Here is a 19,797-nt window from a genome sequence, read left to right as displayed (position 1 = left end):
GTAAAACAATAAATTACAAGAAATCTGGATAAATAAATATTCAGCCATTTATGCATTACCTTCATATAACAGTGCTTTGACAGAAGACCGACAGCAGTAAGAAAACAGGCTTAGAAAAAAGCATTTTTATGGCAAATGAGCCTAAACGATGAAGTCCAGCGTGTTCCAAAGTGTTTCAGCAGAGGACAAAGAAAACAGACGTCAACCCATCAAAATGGAGACTGTTGTAAACTTACTTAAAGTGTTTGAAGCTCTCCTGAAGTTGATCTGAGTCACGTTAATGTACGATGTGATTTGTTCATCAGCTGCCCCCCATGTCGTCGTAACTCCTTCGTTTTTATGTACGGCGTCTGCCACAAAGGCGTCTTTGTTCACGTTACACGCCAACAACAGTTTCACTCTGACTGGAAACATCTCCGCTCTCTTCGACATGTTTTTTCCCTTCAGTTGAAATGTTTGAGTTTCTGTGGAGACACATCCACAACAGACCGAGCAGTCTGTGAGGCGAGTCGGACACGTTTTAACAGTCAGTTAAAGTTAAAGAGCTGAGGTCCTAACGAGATGGCACGGCATCGATACAGCACCGCAGGAGTGGAGCGTTCAGGAGGAGGTGATTGAGGATAAAAAGGCCAAACCTGTAAGGAACAGAGGCGACGAACGAAGCTTCTTTAAAAGCTGAATCCTCTGCGGCAGGTCTAGGTGTCTCTGCTGGAGCGTCAGGTCCACATCAGGTCCACATCAGGTCCACATCAGGTCCACATCAGGTCCACATCAGGTCTGCTGCGCTGTCGAGTCAAACCTAGTTTCAGTGTTCAATCTCTACAGCCCTTTCAGAGACGAGACCTTCTTCTTCCGGGTGGCCAGCATCTCGTAGAAGGGGTCTTTGCTGATGGCAGCTCTGCAGGTGGGAGACGAAGGAGGGTTACACACATCATCATCATCATCATCATGGTTGTCGTAGTAATGGAGTAGTAAATGTGGCTCACTTGATGCTGTTGATCCACTCGTCCTTCTCCTCTGCGGTCGGGGCGGAGATCCTGTAAAAAGTGTGGTTGCCCTCGACGACGCGGCCGTCTGCCTCCGTCTTGCAGGCCTTGATCACCTGATCTTTGTGGTCCGGGATGAAGAGCTCGAAGCAGTTCTGGGAGAGAGAAGTTGTTTTATTATGGCAACCACAGGATATCACACAACTGGGTTCAAGATAAATTTTACAGCATATCGGCATCCAACAGGAGATCAAGGTGACGCATTTTAAATATCACCAATTCACTACTTAAGGTCATAGTGACTTCTTTGCACCGTCTTGTTTTATGGCAGGTTTGGATATATTTATTAAAATCTGCCATTTCTGTCCCTTTTTTTCTGACATGACACTGAGATAAAGACCTGTTACTGAGAGAAAAACTGCAGAAATGGTCAATGATGTGACAGAAGAAGAAAGAGTTTACTGGTTTCTTGGAGTCCTCGACTTCTCTGATACTCAGATTTTCCAGCGGAATAATTCCTCTGGGTTCCTTATCCTATAAAGTACAAGAGAACTGTAAGTATTGACTCAAGCCTACATACAGTATTTAGCAGATATCTCTTTTCTTACGCTGCAATAAAGCCAAACAGGAAGTGCTTACAGTGGTGTATTCAAAGTAGTAGAGGCAGTTGTCTGTGAGAATAAACCAGCGTCTCTTCCAGGTCTTAACTCTTCCCCCTGAGGAGAGATTACAGGTGAGCTACGACCTCAGTGCGGACAGAAGGCTGGACTTCATGTGGCGACAGCAACACTCAGAAGCACACTGACGAATCAGCGGGTTAAATCGAGCCGACTGATCGCAAAGATGAAAGCTGAGGTTACAGCGTCTGCAGCAGTTAGAAACAGATGTGAAACAGCTTCATTTTTTCACACCGGGGCTCGGCAGCATACGGCACAGTGCGGGGGGGCATTAGATTCAAATTACATGTATTTATTCTGAATGAAATGTGTTGTGCAAAGGTGAAAGCACACAACTCAAAGCCAGTGGGAGTAGAGAGGTACAGGGGAGGGAGGGGGCAGCACAGAAGCAAAGCAGTGCGTTAAAACTGGGGGGAGTTTAAGGGTACATACCTCCTGGAGTCAAAACCCATGAAACACAAACAAACAAGAAGAGTATCATCAAAACAGAATTTTGACTACTTTACTTTAAGATGCTGTTACTCATGGTGTCCACTAGAGGGCCCTCCAGCTCTCAGTGATCATCTACAGGAGACTGATCCAGACTCAGTGAGGTTAATTAAAAGTGACTGAACCATTTCTCGCCATATGGACGCACATACCGAGCTTCAGCAGCCATCCCTCTCTGTCGGGGTTGAAGAAGGTGTGTGTGAGGTCGTTCCCATCATCCTCTGGGATCTTAAAGGGTTCGTTCTTGATGCTCTCATACAGGTTCTACAGACGGGGCGAGATGAGGGTGATGAAATATAATATTACAAGGACATGGGCATAGAAAAACTGACTAAAGACTGAAGAGCAAAGATTGTTTTTGCATCCCAAGAGCCTCTTTGTGGGCATTTTTTCTATGAAATGTTTGGCTACAACATCTCTTAAAGCTTTTATTAAACACTTTTATTTCTTAAAATAATTAAACAATTATTCTGTCTTTTCTCTACTGGGGGGGTCAAGACTTGTTGTTGTTGTCCAAAGGATCCCAAGCAGCCAGTTTTACATTCATGTGAGGTTTGTCTGGTTTAGTATCATTGGATTGTTGCACTGGAATAAAACTTCCAAAATATAAATTATCTGATGATTAATTATCTGATAGTTTGGAGACACAAATCTAATTATTTATTTATGCTAAGTGTCGCTGATGGAGATTATTTATCTCTAAGAGGCAGCTCTGCACTTAAGGGATTGCTTTTTCAATTTTGTTGTACTTCTACAATGACAATAAATATTTTATTATTCTATTATTATTATCCAAGGTCATTTTTTTAGTGACTTGGCACAATGAATGGGGGTAAATACCACCGTTGTGTTTTTGTAGCACAATAGAAAACACTGATAGTGGTCACGCCTGTCCTGGTCAAATTAATCACTAGAAGCACATTTTTCTCCTTTTTATTTTTCATTCAATTCAATTCAATTTATTTTGTATAGCCCAATATCACAACAGAGTTGTCTCACAGTGCTTTACAAAGTTCATCCAGATTACCTAATCTAATTCAGTGGTTTTCAAACATTTCAAGGGGACACTTTTTTTCACTAAACTTTGGTTTATAGATACTCATGAATACTGTATTGAATATACTGAATGAAAATGTATATAGAAGTTATATTGTGTCTCACAGGAGATCCCACAACAACATGTGTCGCCCTTTTAACTGTGAGTTAAAAAAAACTCAGTAACTCAGGCGAGCGCAGAAGGAAACTGCTGCTAGTTTTTGTTTCTACTTTAGTTAGCCTTAGTATTTAGGTGTTTAGTAGGTTTTGAAATACTTTTTACTTTTTTGATAAAACATTTTTAAAACATTTAAAGTTTGTTCTAAACTACTTTAATTGGGCATTTAAGGGACAAAACTCCCAGGCAAACACACAGTTTGAGAGCCACTGATCTATAATTGGCACTTGTATAATTATTACATGAATTGAAAGTAGTAGTAGTGGACAGCATCGCGGGCGGCTTCAACCACAGGTGCTTTTGCATATTCTTTTTCTGTCTCCATCACCAGCAGCTGTGACTGTGACACAAGGTCATTTTCGTTTTTGGAAGTTTGTTATGAGCTACAGTGGCGCCACTGTGATATATCAAAGAGTGAGTTTTGATTTGAGCTATTTATGTTGCTTAAATTAAATCTGCGAGTTATTTTAGGAAAATAAACGTCTCTCACCCTGAGTAGGTCCTCCGGCAGGTCTCCTCCATCATTGATGCCTCTGTTCATGGCTGTGAATCTCTGGACGGTGGGTTTGTCCTTCACATTAGGGTTGTGTAGACTGGTGTTCAACATGATCACAGCGAATGACAACACGTAACAGGTATCTGAAAAACAGACGTGTATTTTTTACAATTGTTTCCTCTGACTTGCGTGACAACAGTAATGTTTTTCAAGACAGAAATGTGTAACAACTATGCAGTAAAACTATGATTACAGCATTACACAAGATGATTTTTGTGTGATGTGTTTTTGTGAATCAGTGTGAACAGAATATGTGCCGTGAAAAGGTCTTCTTACAAAATAATTGTTTTCCTCAAATAAATTCAGTATTTTTACTTTTTGTGTCTTTAGGTTCCAAACACTGGGACTGTAAACTTGTCATTATTCTCCCTGTTCTGAACACACACATGTATGTACCTGTGCTCTGAAACACGCCAGAGTTACAGCGACAGTATCTCTGGGCGAACGCCTCCATCATGCGGTCGATCTTCTGAGCCTCCCCCGGCAGCCTGAAGCTCCACAGGAACTGCCTGAGAGCCTGAACCAGGTTCAGGTCTGTGAACTCATGTAACTCCAGGAAGGCGTGCAGAACTTCGATGTTGAAGTCATCTCTGCACGATGCACACCATCCCACACACACACACACACACACACACAGGGAGGGGGGGCACACAGAAGGAGAACAGGATGAATAACAGAACGCAGCCGTTTGGTTGTCAGCTAAAGGTTGGATGAGATGTGACTAACCAGATAATAACAGATTAATGGATGATCTTATACAGCTGCTAATGCACCATAAGCTCATATAAAATAGTAAAGTACAGTATTATTGATTAGGCCTGAAATGCCCTCAATGCTGCTCGTGTATAAATGTGTACAGCTCTGGATTTTTTTTAAAGGATGGGTTCTCTGGATCTGTTATCAGTGCTTCTGATGAGGAACAACTGTGCTCTTCCTGCTATGACAAGTCAAACCGTCTGCTTCACAAAATGTCTGCTAGCTGGAAGGTCGGTAGTATCACTTCCTGCTTGAGAAATCAGGTCAGGAGAATCAGTGACGTCTGTTAAAGGTTCAGTGTGCAGGATTCAGGGGGACCCATTAGCAAAAATGAAATATAGCTATATTTATAACTGTGTTTTCAACGGTGTATAATCACTGTTAGCTTATAATGAGCCCTGTATATCTACACAGTGAGTGGGTTCCATGGATGTATAAAGAAAACTGGATACAGCGTTGGGGGCGGGGTCCCGTTACCTCCCATCAAAGCTGCTCAGTGGCGTATGAAGTCAAAAAAGCCCTCTGCTATAGTCAGTGGGAATAAAATGATTTAACTGTGTGACTCTTCTAGACTTGGATCAAATTCTGATGGAGAAACGAGTAATTTTGCTGGTGACTCTCACAATGTAAGTCTATTTGGGCCCAATAGCATCATGTGACGGACACCATTGTTGGAATAAAAGCCTGGTGACTGTTGTTTTGCTGGTGATCAGAAATTGTTTTTATGATCTGTTTGTTGTGAAGTTGGTGCCTTTTGTGACGTGGCTTCAGAATATAAATAAAGGTTATTATTATGACTAACCTCTCCCCGAGGTAGTCGCCGATAGCTGTCTTATTAAGCCCCTCCCCCTTGTAGAGAAACTGGCCGATGTCTTCACTGGTGTTTTTCAGGAGGGAGCTGTCAATCAAGAAGCGAATCCCCTGTGGGAGGAGCACAGAATAATGTGAACCAGGTAAAAAAAACTTTTTTTGTCCAGTGAGCTACAAACACCAACTGACCAGATGTATCACTTGTTTTATTTTTTTAAAAAGTCAAAGACACGGTGTCACTGTGTTTCACCAAAGTCTTGACATTAATCTGAAGTTACAACCACCATCAATTAATCCTTTTCATTTAGTTTTTTCCTTTTTTTCCAGGAGTTTTGGGCCATTTGTCAGACGACATTTAAAGATTTTCTGAGATTTTATAGATGTAAACAATGAATTGAGAAAATAATCGACATATTAATCAACAATGAAAATAATTGTTTGTTGCAGTCGTTCACTTATCTGTTACACGAAGGCAGGAAGGCGTGTGTTGATTTGTTCTCACCTTCTTGGGGTCCATGTTGAACTTCTTTCGGCCAATGGCCATCTGTTTATTCCTCTGCATGCTTTTCCTAAAATGGATTAAACAGAAGAGAACTTAAAAAACCAGCTCTGTGAACACAGTGCCAGTCATTAAATAACAGCAACACTATTGAACAACATCAAGTTTGTCAGATTTGTGCATTACTTATTAATCAAGCAAGATATTCACTAGTTTTTCAGCTTCTCAAATGTGAGGATTTGCTGCTTTTCTCCGTTTGACATGATGGCAAAGTGAATATTTTTGAGTTCACTGTGGCCCTTGGGGACGTGTACCCCACAGCCTCCTTCAGATGAGGAAGGAATAGTTAAGTAAGTGGACCACATGTTTAGAATAACACTAAACTGTATATCTTCAGGTTTTAAACTGTTGGCCGGACAAAATACATTGGAGAAAGACTTCATTCTCAGGCTCTGGTAACATGTGATGAGTGTTTTTTCCTTATTTTCTGACATTTTAGAGACCGACTGATCATTAGAAAAACTATTCTACAGATAAATCGATGATGTAAACAGCTGTGGGCTCTGCTCTGAGTATCATTTTGTCACTGAATGTATTTCCACTAAAACAAATGCTAAGTGGACCACAGCTGCCTACGCACAAGCACAGAAATGGTTGATGAGAGATACTTTACCTCTCTTCAGTCAGGCCCAGGTTTTCAATCTCATTGGTCACCTCTGCTATCTCATCCTTCAGCCTCTGAGAGCAGACGGGGAGCGAGGAGGAGAGTGATGAAACAGAGAAGGAAACAGCAGACATGTGATAATTGTGTGACGTCTGGTCTGACCCTTCACGTAAACCTCAGGAGATGCTTTGATCTCCCCGACAGCACAACGCATCACACGTGGTCTTCTGCTCCGGCTCCGTCTCACTGACCAGCACATCCAAACAAACACTTCTATCTGAAGAGATGACCCAGAAAAAAAACCCTTAAAGTGCAGACGGGATTCACTCTCTCTCAGGCCGACTCAATCTTTCTCTCGGCAGGAGTTTTGCACAACAGCCGCCCTCCTCAGAAAATCCTCTCTGGGAGCTGTGGCACCTGTTCTGGGGTCAGAGCTGACCACCCTTCCTTTGAATCACTCTCCCCACTCCTCCTCTCCCCTGTGCTGACCCAGATTTTCACCCCCCTCCTCCCTCCGGACTGTTTGAGAGTCACACTGGTGGGGAGACGGGAATATGCAGGATCAAAGACTTTGACTGGCTTAGTGGAGCTGCTCCGCAGAGCGCAGAGGTTATGGGAGGAAAGAACAGGGGAGAGAAACAGATGGAGAAACACTGAGCACAGCAGAAAAGAAGGAACCAAGATAATAATAGAAGAGCAAGAGGAGCAGAGGAGGCTCAGATCAGAGCTTTAATCATCTACAACTCTCAGTGAGTGTGTGTGAAAGCCTGGTAAACAAGGTAAATATCTTCACTCGTCTGGGTCCCTACATGTGCGTTGCCGTGGTTACACCCCCTTAAAGAAAAACGGCGTCCTCTGTCACCATTACATGAATACTTCATGGCTCATTACCCATCAGCCCCCCAGAGCAAGACGGGGCGGAGCTTAGGAGAGAAGAGGCGAACGAGAGTCGACCTCAGTAATAAACTCCATCAATCTATTCACATAGCGTCGCTGCCCGCAGGGTGTGTTTGTGTGTGTGTGTGTGTGTGTCTGTTTTGGATGTCCACCTTGCTGACTGGGGATTAGGGATGAGGTTTCATAGCATTTTATCAAATCTTTTTGGGTAGTTTGTTTGTTGAGGAATATATACGCTGTTTTTATTTCACTCAGTATCATATCTAATCCACAGAGGCTCTGTGTCCTGACTCATTTTTCATTTTACTTTGAGGGAAAATGGTGTTTGCTCCTCACTGCGCTACAGCTGCAGAAATAAAAACAATACGGTGGACATGGCTGTGCAATATGACCAAAACCTCATATCATGATATAATTAATTTCATATCCAAATAAATATCATGATACAGCACATTATTTGTACATTCAGTGAATAATAGAAGTATGAGCTCCTCATTTTGTCTTTCTCCTGCTGGATTTGCCGCTCTGTGTCACATTCACATGTTTGTTTGTGTTGCCTTTGTGTGGGTTTCCTGCCTGCATCTGTGCCGTGCATAACAACACAAAGCTGCAGTCGGTATAAAAAGTATTGAAGTAAAGTGTGTTTTTCTGTCCTCACATGATATATCGTCATATCGCACAGGCCAATAGTGGTAAAAACATTACACCTACTTTATCATTCAGCAATTATTGACTTAATAAAATGTTTCCTGAGGGTGAATTCCTTGTTGCGCTACAGTTCAGTGCCATAAAGAGGCAAAGGAGGAGGAGGATCTAAGAGATATTGTGAATGAAAGACTTGATAAGGGATTCCTTTGCTGTGAAGCTTGATGAAACTGGATGCTTTACCAACTTGGAATCAGCTCCAAAATGGAGACGGCTATAGGATCCGATCCCTACTGAGGACCACTTCTAAAAAACATATCTGATAAAATATCAAATGGTTTCACACTAAAATGATGCAGGTTTTTAAAGGCTGACCTCAGGAATTGGAGTCTTGAGAAAACCTTGTGAAACGGCATTCAGAGCATCATTACAAACTAAAACTTTGCAGTGAATCAATGAAAACACTTTTCAGATAAGCAGAAGTTTGAAGGACAGGTTCACATTCATTCAAATCTGTCTTACAACAATACTCATACACCCATATGTGCTCTGACACTGTACTGGCCATGAAGAAATACTTTTCACACATGTGGACATTTCTGTTTACAGGCAGAGTTAGAGAAAAGAATTCCTGAATCACCCAACACACCTTTCCAGTGGAGGGCAAACTCAGTGATAGTTTACTGAGGCTGTTTGCATGTCACTGGTCATACTGGAAATTAGTCAATCAATTGATTAGCTGATTGACAGAAACACAGTCAAGATAAGTATCGAGCCAACAATTTTATAATTGAATATCTTCCAGATAGTTGGGCAAAATAATCTGTATTATCACATAAGACAAAGAAAAGCAGCTGAAATTAGGGAATTTTGCTTGAAAAAATTACTTAAATAATTATCAACAAACCTAAACGTTACTCAAATGCTACAAACCAGGACAAAAAACATAAAACAGCATAAAAGCACTGATCTCACAGTCTGATATAGAGAAGCCCACCTACGTTTGGGTGGCTGCTCATGGGGTCGTTCTGTTATTGTTTTGGACTTTTACTTAACTTTTAACATGTATTTCTTTCTTTTTCAGCTTCCCCCCATTTTACAAAACACATTTAGCCAAATAAAGAGCTGACACAGACAGTCCCGCTAATTTATTTAAGGTTGTTGGGGCGAACTGAGGCGGGGGGTGAACCAGCCCCTCCAGGCAAAGAGAGAAAGAGAGAGAGAGAGAGAGAGACACACACACACACACACACACACACACACACACACACACACACACACACACACATATAGATATATATATGAGGTCCAACACACATGCACCCCACACAAAGAGGATCATCTGTCATGAATGCATACAGTAACGCTCCGGTGGTCAAACGCCTACACCCCCACCCTCCCCACATACACACACACACACACACACACACACACACACACACACACACACACACACACACACACACACACACACACACACACACACACACACACACACACACACACACACACACACACACACCTCCCTAGGCACACTGGTCTAGACATGGAGGTACAAATCTACTGAAGGACACAGAGAGAAGAAAGGACCTGAACAATGTGACGTTCAGACAAACAGGGAAAAAATGGAAAACAACAATTCGCTGTACAAGTTTGTTCATTCCCGTGATTCCCTGAAATAATTCAAATGGTTTAAAGGAAACAGTCGCAACTCTTAACAGTACCCACACACATTCATGCACACATGAATATTGAAACAGGTTTTAAAAGCTCTTTTCGTAAAGTGCTGTGAAGGTGAATCCACTGTCATCGTCCTGTCCCAAGTTAATATGAGGAGATCTTCGAAATGAGTCAAATTCACTCTTTTTGTTACTTTCCTCTCACTGTGTGACAGAGAAAACTCTCCAGGGGGATTTTCACATACTAATAAAATAAAAGACACTATCTTTGGTATATTCTATTGAATTTGTCCAAGTCTGAAGCCTCATATTAATTTCAGACAAACTTTTAAATACATTTTCCCCCAAATGAGGACTTTGAATCACTTACATTGTAAAAAATGAGAACCTATCATTTAAAAAATATGAAATGTTAAAATGACAGAGACTTGTTACTGTCCAGACAGTCACAGGGTTTACAGCAGGGACAAAACTGCAGAAAACAGAAACATGTTCAAAGGGGCCAAGATGGTTTACTCCAGATGACCTTTAGCAAACTGATTAAAGAAAGAACACGTGGGCCCAAAGTGTGAGTGTGTGTTATTACTTGTATGTCATGCAGTAACTCCTGTTTTCTGCGGCGGATGCTTTCCAGCTCCTGTCTCTCCTCTGGACTGAGGTCATCGGGCACTGAGGAGAAAAGTAAAAGTGGCACTCAAACACAAAGATCAAACACCATCTCCATAAACACACACACACACAATACTGTATACACACACAAATGTACGAAGGAGGAAGAGAGACCTGAGAGTCCCACTGCTCTGGATCGCTATGGCAACACAATCTTTGATCCATCAAATTACCCCCCCCTCAGCATCCAAACCCCAAAGTGGAGGATGGAATCAACTGCCTTTGTCTTATGCAGACGTATACACACACACACACACACACACACACATGAACAAGCTGTAACATGATGACTTCTGGTCATGACATCACTGTCAGCAATTCAGTAAGCAGAAGGAGATAATAACAATAAATATTTTCTCTGTTTTAGTTGCATTTTACAACTTTAAAAACATTTAAAGTCATTTAAACTCTTACAAATTAATGTGCAAAACCCAAATGTGAATAACTGTGGTTCATAAATCAAACATGTTTTCACAGTTTCTCAGCTACAGTTTCGGAGCACATCAGTGGAAATGTCTCGTTATCTGATAGCAGTGTTATATTTATGATATGAAACCTGTAGGTGTAGGAGACAGACAGGACACACAGGAGACGGACAGACTGAACTCTCTCAACTAGGACTGAACAATACAGTTACAGTACATTGTTTCTGCACTGACCTCAGTATTCACACATGTCCACTGCAGGGGACGCCACATACTGAGGAAGATTATATACAAACTGTACAAACTGCACTAGAGCAAAGCGAGCAAATGAGAGTTTGCTCTCCCATACAATATTGATATTAACATCATAACAGTAGTCCATCTAGTGAATACCAGAACTTGGTCTGATTTATGCCGTTTAGAGCAGATATTACAAACAATATCAATGTAAAACGACCGTAGTTTTAAAACAGACAGGTACTCTCTCTTTCCAGCTGCACTAACAGAAATTAAACTCTGCATGTGTATCTGCTGAATAGAACTGAATTGATTAGTCGTCATCTATCAAATTAACCAGCTGCTATTTTGATAACCGATCAATCATTTTGAGCCATTTTTTAAGAATGAAAGTCCAAATTCTCTGACAGTAAACTGAATAAAGACATCATCTTGGGCTTTCAGAAACACTGACATTTTTCACCATTTTCTGACATTTTGTGGACCAAACAACTCACTGATTAATCAAGAAAATGATCAACAGATTAATCGATAATAAAAAATAATTGCTGTCCTTTTTTTTTTACTGTAGACTGTAAAAAAATAGTGCAAAGTTGATATCTTACTGAGTGTATGAAGCTCAAATGTCCGTGCTGCCTTACAGTTAATACTCAGAATTAAGTGTGGCCAAATGTGTGCTCTGATAAAACAAACAGACACACACCACGTCTGCAGTGGAGCGATAAGCTGAGGAGGGAAACGATGAACCGTCAGTCACCAACTTCTGGTTTTTCTCTACAAAACTTTACTGGGAGGAAAAAAAATGGAAAGAGCATTAAGAAAGTGAATGCAGCAGGTTTAGTGATGATGCCGGTGTGCATGTTTCACGTGTAAAGGCTTTCAGACATCACACCTACAACCATGTCTCCTCTCTGCAGACTGGCTCATATGGACGCTCCTGCCATGGCAGCTTTCTGAGGAACATAAAGTGCTCCATTCAGTGACAAAGGTGAAGAAAAGGCACAATTTATGCCGAGTAACTAGGAGCAACAGAGGAAGTATCAAGCTGTGCTGCTGCTGTTTGTCTGCCTCATTAGAGGAGTCACGCTGAGGGATTCAAACAAACTGTTCATTTCACTTTGAGTCATGACGAAGTTACTCTGTATACTTCTGCAGCAACATCAATTTATAACATTTTGTCATGATTACAGTAATTACAATGATAGATGAGACTCATTTAACTCTCAAATGAATGTCAATTAAATAATACTGGACGAATACCACTTTTAATTTCTAACCATTAAAAACATGACTGTATGATTATTGAAGTATTTGGCCATAATACATGACAGCCCACCGTGAAGTTTAACCCCCCCCAAAAAATAATCTTAACTTAATGTCCATATACATGCAAAGCTTTCAAACACATCTGAGTCTCTCACAGCAGATAAAGTTACAGCTACAATCTACATGTAAATATACATAATATAGAGAGGTCTCAACGAACTCCTATTTTCATTATTGAGCAACCTGCAGATTAATTTATCGATTCATCAATTCACTGTTTGTTCAATAAAATGTCAGAGAATAGAGCCAACATAAGTTGACAAAACATTTGTTGTATACGACTGAGAAAACCCAGAAGTTTCTCGTCATAGAAGAACAGAAAAGTCCAGCACATATTCACATTTGAGAAGTTGGCACTGTTGAATTCTTGCTTAAATGGTGACTCAAACTATTAACTATCTTAACTGTCACTAATTAATAATATGTTGATCAACTACTATAAATAATTAACTAATTCCTTACGCTCTACAGATGTTAGATCTTAGATAAAGTCTAAGGTTGAGTGACAGGTGCCACAGCCTCAGATACTGATATCATTTACACACTGCAAACACACACGCATACAGAAAGGTTTAAGTAGGCCGGAGCAGCTCTTTTTATAAACCTGAGGACAAGAATAACGCACCATTGTGAGCAGGGAGGCAGCGAAACTGGCATTCACTGTCACTTCCTCTCTGGTTTCAGTACGAGAGGAAATAAAAGCATTTATGAAACAGTCACACCATCCTGCTCCCAAGCAAACAAACACAAACACACACACACATCCTGGGAGTCAATAACAACATGTGTTTTCAGGCTCCTCAATCAGCTGCTCTGCATAGCCTCGAGGTCACCGAGCGTGCGTTTGTGTTGGCGAGTAACGGGACACCTTGTCATGGCAATGCTGCTGACGACCAGCTGCTACAGACAACCAACATATCCAGGCCTGAGGTTCACTTTACTGTCCCTTTACTTCCACTCTCCAGTTTGTAGGCTATACAACACATTACATCCTCTGAGGAGACAATGGCACATGCAAAAAGAAAAAAAAAACAAACTAAAACCGTATGTGTGCTCTGACTGGGTTTCCATCTTTCCGAGGAAGAAGTGACGACGCACATTCAGGCGAAACAGCTCTAATACAGAAGTTATGATGACGCTGAACACATTTGTGTCATAACCCTGAGGTTCATACCAGAGGAAGCTTCTGTGGCTTCACTACCTCCAATCCTCCCAGTGCAGCCAATAAACACCCACTTCTTCTGTATGCAGTGGTTTTATTCAGTTATTTTTATAGCTCCAGCTCCAGAGTCCACAGGTCTAACTTGGTCATCAGTTCCAGCACAAAACGGCCTGTTTCCTGCGGTCCAGTCTGCAACAGCACAGCAATAATCCAGTCCCTGCCCGAGCCCTGCAATCCCAATCCTGTGGTCCTTCAGTCCAGCCTCCCTGCTTCTTAATCCTCAGGCACTCATTCCCGCAGAGGGGAGGGAGGGAGAGAGAGAGAGAGAGAGAAAGAGAGAGGAGGGGAGCGGGCCTGCAGCTAAATGAGGATGAGGATGGGGAATGTGTGTGTGTCTGTGTGTGTGAGGGGAAAACCCTTGAACTCTCATCTCCCCCCTCCCTCTGTCTATCTCGACTCCTCCCTCCCTCCGTCAGTGATGAGGAGCATCAAACAGGCTCCCCCACATGGACGCCGGAGTCCGTTAGAGAGAGAGAGTGAGACAGTTTGCACACCCCTCTCCAAAAACAGTGTACGGTAAAGTGAAGAGGAGGGCACAGACGTGAGGTTGACTCACCTCTTCTGAACACCAACGTCAACCAAAATGCAACAACTAACGTACTAAACAACAGCTCCCTGTTCTGGTTAATCTTCCCTCTCCTCACATCACATGTGTTTGCTCATAGAAAACACACACATATACCAATTATTTCCCCCACAGGGTGGCAGTTGACCCAGGACCCAAGGCAAAGCAGCTCGATTGTGACTAGAAAATCTATCTGTGTTTTCACTGCTCACAAGGCGATAATTGTTCCTTTCAATGTTCCCTTGCCTGAAGAATAAAGCTCAACACAGTGATATAACCCTGCGGTTATGGTAAACTCCCTGGTGACTGGTCGCATTCATGCAGCCTTAAGGCTCCAGAGTCCGAGAAGGAGGCAGAAACCAATCCAACAGCAGGGGAAAGAACGAGGGAGAACAAACTGTGCTCAGATACAGAAAAGAAAAACATCCTTAAGTGACAGAGAGAGGAAATGGGCTGCCCTCTCAGGGTGGAAACATCGTTTAAAGTGAAAAATCTGTCAGGTGGGAAAAAGCTATGAAAATGGTGCTTAAATAAGGTAGCACTCACGCTGTCAAGTGGGGAAAGAAAAGCTATGAAAAGCTTTTGTGCTACTGCCAATTCTGATATTTCCTACTTTAAACTAATTTATGTTATTTGCTGTTTATTTTGATTTCCAGAATAAAGCACCTCACTGTAAAGCACATCCTGTTAGAGAGGCTCAAATTGTCAGAGGAAACACTGGTGCACAAGACGATTTCTAATCCAAGTTAATTGTTATGTTCATAAAGCAGATTCTCCCTCTCTTTGCTCTTTTTGCAGCGTTTTCACTGATGGTACTGAACACAGTCAGCAGAGAAATGAATGCAAGAAAGTCATGTAAAAAAAAGTAGTTTTGAGGGCGACGCCTCTACTTCCAACCAATAAAAGGGTGCTTTGATTGTATTTATAGACCCTTGAACTAGATATAAAGTGCTGCACAATAAGCACAGCCCCCCATGAGGTCTGGCTTCATCCCAGATTAATAATAATGGATCCCTTGTGCCTGTCAATAAAGACCACCAAAGAGCATTAACTAATCAGTCAGATGGGGACTTGTTGCTTTCGCGCTGTTCACAGGAAATGAAATGCCTTCACACACTAAACCACTAGTTATTTACAAAATATGTAAATTTTCGTGGTCATTTCAGTTACCTAGCGTTAGGTGAAGTTACCTTAGCTGCTAGTTAGCTATAGCTAACCTGGTTAGCCTCCAAGTTTAGCCCTGCTGTAAGTCTGTAAAGTCATTAAACCGGGTCACACAAACTCACCGACTCCGTCTTCCGACTTTAAAACCATGTTGGCGGTGTTGGTCGATGCTGGCTCAGACAACAGCGAAGTATGAGTCACTTTAGAGTAACTTTGATGCTGGAAATAAAGTGTGTTTTCTCCGTCTGTCACCGTCAGACTGTCAGTTACTGACAACTGTCCTCAGAGACAGCCGGTGGTGGTGCGGGGCGACGGGGGCGTGGCTTCAGCAGCAGCAGCCAATCAGAGAGCAGCTCAGTGCAAACAGTCTATCTGTCTGTCCGTCTATCTATTTAACTATCTGTCTATCTATCTATCTATCTATCTATCTATCTATCTATCTATCTATCTGTCTGTCTGTCTGTCTATCTATCTATCTATCTATCTATCTATCTGTCTGTCTGTCTGTCTGTCTGTCTGTCTGTCTGTCTATCTATCTATCTATCTATCTGTCTGTCTGTCTATCTATCTATCTATCTATCTGTCTGTCTGTCTGTCTATCTATCTATCATCTATCTGTCTGTCTGTCTATCTATCTATCTATCTATCTATCTGTCTGTCTGTCTGTCTATCTGTCTGTCTGTCTGTCTGTCTATCTATCTATCTATCTGTCTATCTATCTATCTGTCTGTCTGTCTGTCTATCTGTCTGTCTGTCTGTCTGTCTGTCTGTTTATCTATCTATTTCGTCATAATTGTGGTAAACTAAGTCTGAAATGTGACTTTCATTATAAAAGCATAAATGTGAATCCTGTCCAATCTTCACATTAACATCTAGCTCAGTGCTGTTTGAATGTCACATGTGTTGTACAGATGAAGTGTATATTCATCCAAACCTGAGCCACAGTTCGACAGCGTGGCTCTGCTGTGTGATTATAATAATGTTTGTTAACACTGACACAGGGACGTGTCATTCTGATGCCACTGACATAAATATTTACTTTTGATAGATAAACTGCAGCTTTTGTGCAACTTACAGGCTGTGGTGCTGTTTGTACAAACTGTTTTGAGAAATGTACTTATTGTTTTGCACATTTTAAGGATAATTCGAGAAACACAGCAAAGCCATTGAGGAAAAACTGTAAGATTCCACCATTTTGATGTCGTGTTTCCTAAATGTGATGTGAGACCAGACATCTTTCTTGTTATTTTGACTCAGTATTTCATTATTTTTGTCGCTCTCTTGCAGAAACACTTTTCATGAGTGTGTAGAAAGAGGAGACATGAAAAAAGTGAATCTTAAATCACATCTTAAATATCTGTGTTTTAGATGTGTGAACAATGTGTCTGCATGTGTGCGGCTGCATGCTCACAAAATCAGTTTTAATGACTTTTGGCTCGGTGATGTGTGTAAACTGTCCACTCCACCCTGTGCGTGTGTGTGTGTGTGTGTGTGAGTACAAAGTGATGAAATGGTTTGACAATGTGACACAATCTTCTCTTCATTTGAGCAGGAACAGGATACACCACTCGACGAGCAATTAAAAAAACCAACAGCACAATCATATTTAAAGCTGCTGAAGACGAGTGTGAGGAGTGAGGAAGCAGGTTTCATATCAGCGATGGGTGGCCAGTGTGTGAGGGAGAGAGGATGTAGGGAAGGATAGAGGAAAGGATTGCAGCTGTGCGCTTGAATCGGTGCTTTATTCAGAGTTTGGACACACCGAAAACAGGATATGCTGAGGAAGGGAAGGGAGGAACTGCTGCAAGTGAGCAGATTAAAGGGTCAGTGCACCCAAACACAACAGACATATTTTGCCCCCTTTAATGGCGACTATTTGTTTGGTGGACTGTAGTTCAGATGAGATGTGCTGAGAGTGAGGAGAGTGGTTCATCCACAGTAACAGGGGCACTGTTTATGGAAAGCGAAGCTGATTTTTATTTTTTAAATGTCACAAATTTCCACAAATAATAAAAACTCATTCACCTCCATTTTATTGAGGTCACGGCTAAACTCGACTGTCGGGGCTCTTGTGTACAGGTGCGTAGGAGGAAAAATACATGAGCAAGAGAAGAGAGAAAACACCCGCACAGTTTCCTTTTCCTTGAAATAAACTTTCCAGTGTCAGACCTTCATCAGGTGACGCTTGAGGCAATTGAGGACTCAGATAGGACTCAGGATAGAAGTTACATCTCAAAACCTGGATAAAATAAACTATATGTACGACAAGAGATGAGTGAGAAAAGGAACCAACTCTTATATATACTTGTATAGAAAGATAAATAAAGAGCTTTGAGAGAATCATCTGCTTCAAAGCTGAAGGGTTTGTCTGTGAAATTAGTCAGAGTTGCAGACGCCTTGAGGCTCAAAGGCACAGATATGATAAAGAAAGCAGAGGAAATTACAAGAAAGTACAGGGGGAAGTCCAACTATACTTCAAAAAGAAAGGTCATATAATCTGTGCGGCAAATGGAGATAACCTGTGTGAGTATCGTGCCGCTTTCATTGTGTAAGAGCGGCTTTTCAGGGAGCACGCTGATGCAGTATGAAAGCACCTGCACAGAGGGAGAGCAGTGGGCAGCGATGGAGATTATGTCACTCCAGCTCCCACTGGAGAAGAGGATCCTGGACCGGGAGGATGATGGGTGTGCGTCATGTTCTCAAATCAAGCCCACTATCTCACGCAAACACACACACACACACACACACACACACACACACACACACGGTTTGCCTGACTCGTGTGTCCACAAACACAGAAATGTCAAAAAACACAGCATGGCGAGCAAACATACACACACACACACACACACACATTTCTTTCACACACACAACTTCACAGTCACCACGGCAACTGAACACTAATAGCACTTTGTGCCAGTCAAGAGTCACATAAACAACATTTATGACAAATGATTCATAAAAACATGTTTTAAAAGAGAAAAATGTAAGAGAAACCTTGTTTACGAGCTCTAAATTAAGGTTTTTTTACTTATCAAGGTAAACAATTATTACTCTCAAGGTTACAGATACTCCAAAGAGATATACCACAGAAAAGAGGAGTTTATTTCCTAAAAGCACTTACCTGTGGCTGCAGTGGGTGCTCCAGGTCGTACTGACGGACAGAGAAATGCCTGAAAACTGGACGCACACAGCTCACTCACAGTCCCCATCACAGCACAGTGTACTCAGGAGTTTATGGCAAAACAGCTATCGAGACTCAAGGTGTCCTCTCAGCATCTCTTTTCTTTACTCTCCCTCAAGTCGCCATCACTCTTAACCAAGAGGAGAGTGGATCAGCAGCAGCTCCATCTCCAGCCTCAGTGAGAAGCTCCTTGAAAAAGCCGAGCTTTGGTGTTTGGTCCCTCCCGGCTGCCACCAGACTCTGACAGACTCTCCTCAGAAAAACACTCCCTGCTCTCTCTCTCTCTCTCTCTCTCTCTCTCTCTCTCTCTCTCTCTCTCTCTCTCTCTCTCTCTCTCTCTCTCTCTCTCTCTCTCTCCGCCCTCCTCCCTCCTCACACACTTGACCTCACTTCTCAGTTCAGCCTCAAACTCCCCACACAACGCAAACACACATACACACACAAACTTCATAATACACGTCAGTAATTGAAAAAAACACTCTTTACATAAAAAGGCTACCGTATGGAGACACACACACTCACTCGCACGCACCCACTGCTGTGTCACTTTGAACAGTTGTGAAAGTATTCTTGGAAGTGGTGACACATGCACACACACATGCACATAAGCCTCGTAGCCTCCTGTTTCACACCCACACACACATACACACATCAGAGTCCAGTTCACATTAGTCAGTCAGTGAAGATGTATTAATATCTTTAACATGACTACAAGTAGCGATACTGCAGTGCAATGAATCTGCAAAGTAACTTGTAACCTGTAAATGTTATTCTACAAGGTACATTAAAGTAGCCCTAAATAGGAATATTCACGCAAAGAACATCGAAATTGTACTGCAGTACAACACTGGAGTAAATCTGCATGTGATCCAACACAACAGCACCAACTCTCTCGTCTCAAAAACTTGCAAAAAAAAGTTCAGCACAGAAGAACAAACTGTTTAGACTGAATTTAGAGAAAGAAGCAACCACTAATCATTTAACATCAGTGGCAATGAATTCGCAGTCCCTTTATAAACTTTGCTCTCGTTTCTGTGGAGGTTTAATGCACTCACTGTGCTGCAAGACAAAAGCGGTAGCATGCAGTACGACGAGCAAATATGGCAGAAGTAACAGTACTAGTAGTCGTATAAG

At 41.8% G+C, this 19,797-nt stretch overlaps 1 protein-coding gene across 7 annotated transcripts; it reads right to left on the bottom strand.

Moving 5' to 3' along the window:
- On the bottom strand, window positions 1-18,761 carry LOC139219970 (cytohesin-1). Of its 7 annotated transcripts, XR_011585746.1 has the most exons (13): window positions 18,604-18,761; window positions 10,458-10,540; window positions 6,660-6,724; window positions 5,990-6,056; window positions 5,480-5,598; window positions 4,318-4,511; window positions 3,856-4,004; window positions 2,304-2,416; window positions 1,626-1,704; window positions 1,449-1,520; window positions 987-1,141; window positions 636-898; window positions 1-497 (listed from the first exon to the last, which is right to left on the bottom strand). XR_011585746.1 is itself a non-coding variant. In XM_070851991.1 (12 exons), the coding sequence occupies exons 1-12, from the start codon at window positions 18,689-18,691 to the stop codon at window positions 820-822; spliced, it is 1,263 nt and encodes a 420-aa protein (XP_070708092.1). In that variant the 5' UTR covers window positions 18,692-18,761; the 3' UTR covers window positions 2-819. The 7 variants fall into 7 exon arrangements, 6 of the variants coding, with proteins under 6 accessions (XP_070708092.1, XP_070708093.1, XP_070708095.1 ...); XM_070851991.1 differs by having other exon boundaries at window positions 2-898; XM_070851992.1 differs by lacking the exon at window positions 18,604-18,761 and adding an exon at window positions 15,602-15,750 and having other exon boundaries at window positions 2-898.
- Window positions 18,762-19,797: the final 1,036 nt, after the last annotated feature.

This window comes from Pempheris klunzingeri, chromosome 20 (genome assembly GCF_042242105.1).
Source record: "Pempheris klunzingeri isolate RE-2024b chromosome 20, fPemKlu1.hap1, whole genome shotgun sequence".
NCBI classification, from domain to species: domain Eukaryota; kingdom Metazoa; phylum Chordata; class Actinopteri; order Acropomatiformes; family Pempheridae; genus Pempheris; species Pempheris klunzingeri.
The sequence above is the reverse complement of the archived record's forward strand: the minus strand, read 5'-3'. Positions and strand labels throughout refer to the sequence as shown.

Coding starts and splice junctions, on each gene's coding strand:
- LOC139219970 (XM_070851991.1), bottom strand. CDS start 18,691: ATGGGGACTGTGAGTGAGCTGTGTGCGTCCAGTTTTCAGGCATTTCTC. Junction 5,599..5,989: donor TCAACATGGACCCCAAGAAG/GTGAGAACAAAT, acceptor CTCCTCCCACAG/GGGATTCGCTTCTTGATTGA. Junction 4,512..5,479: donor GGCGACTACCTCGGGGAGAG/GTTAGTCATAAT, acceptor TGCATCGTGCAG/AGATGACTTCAACATCGAAG.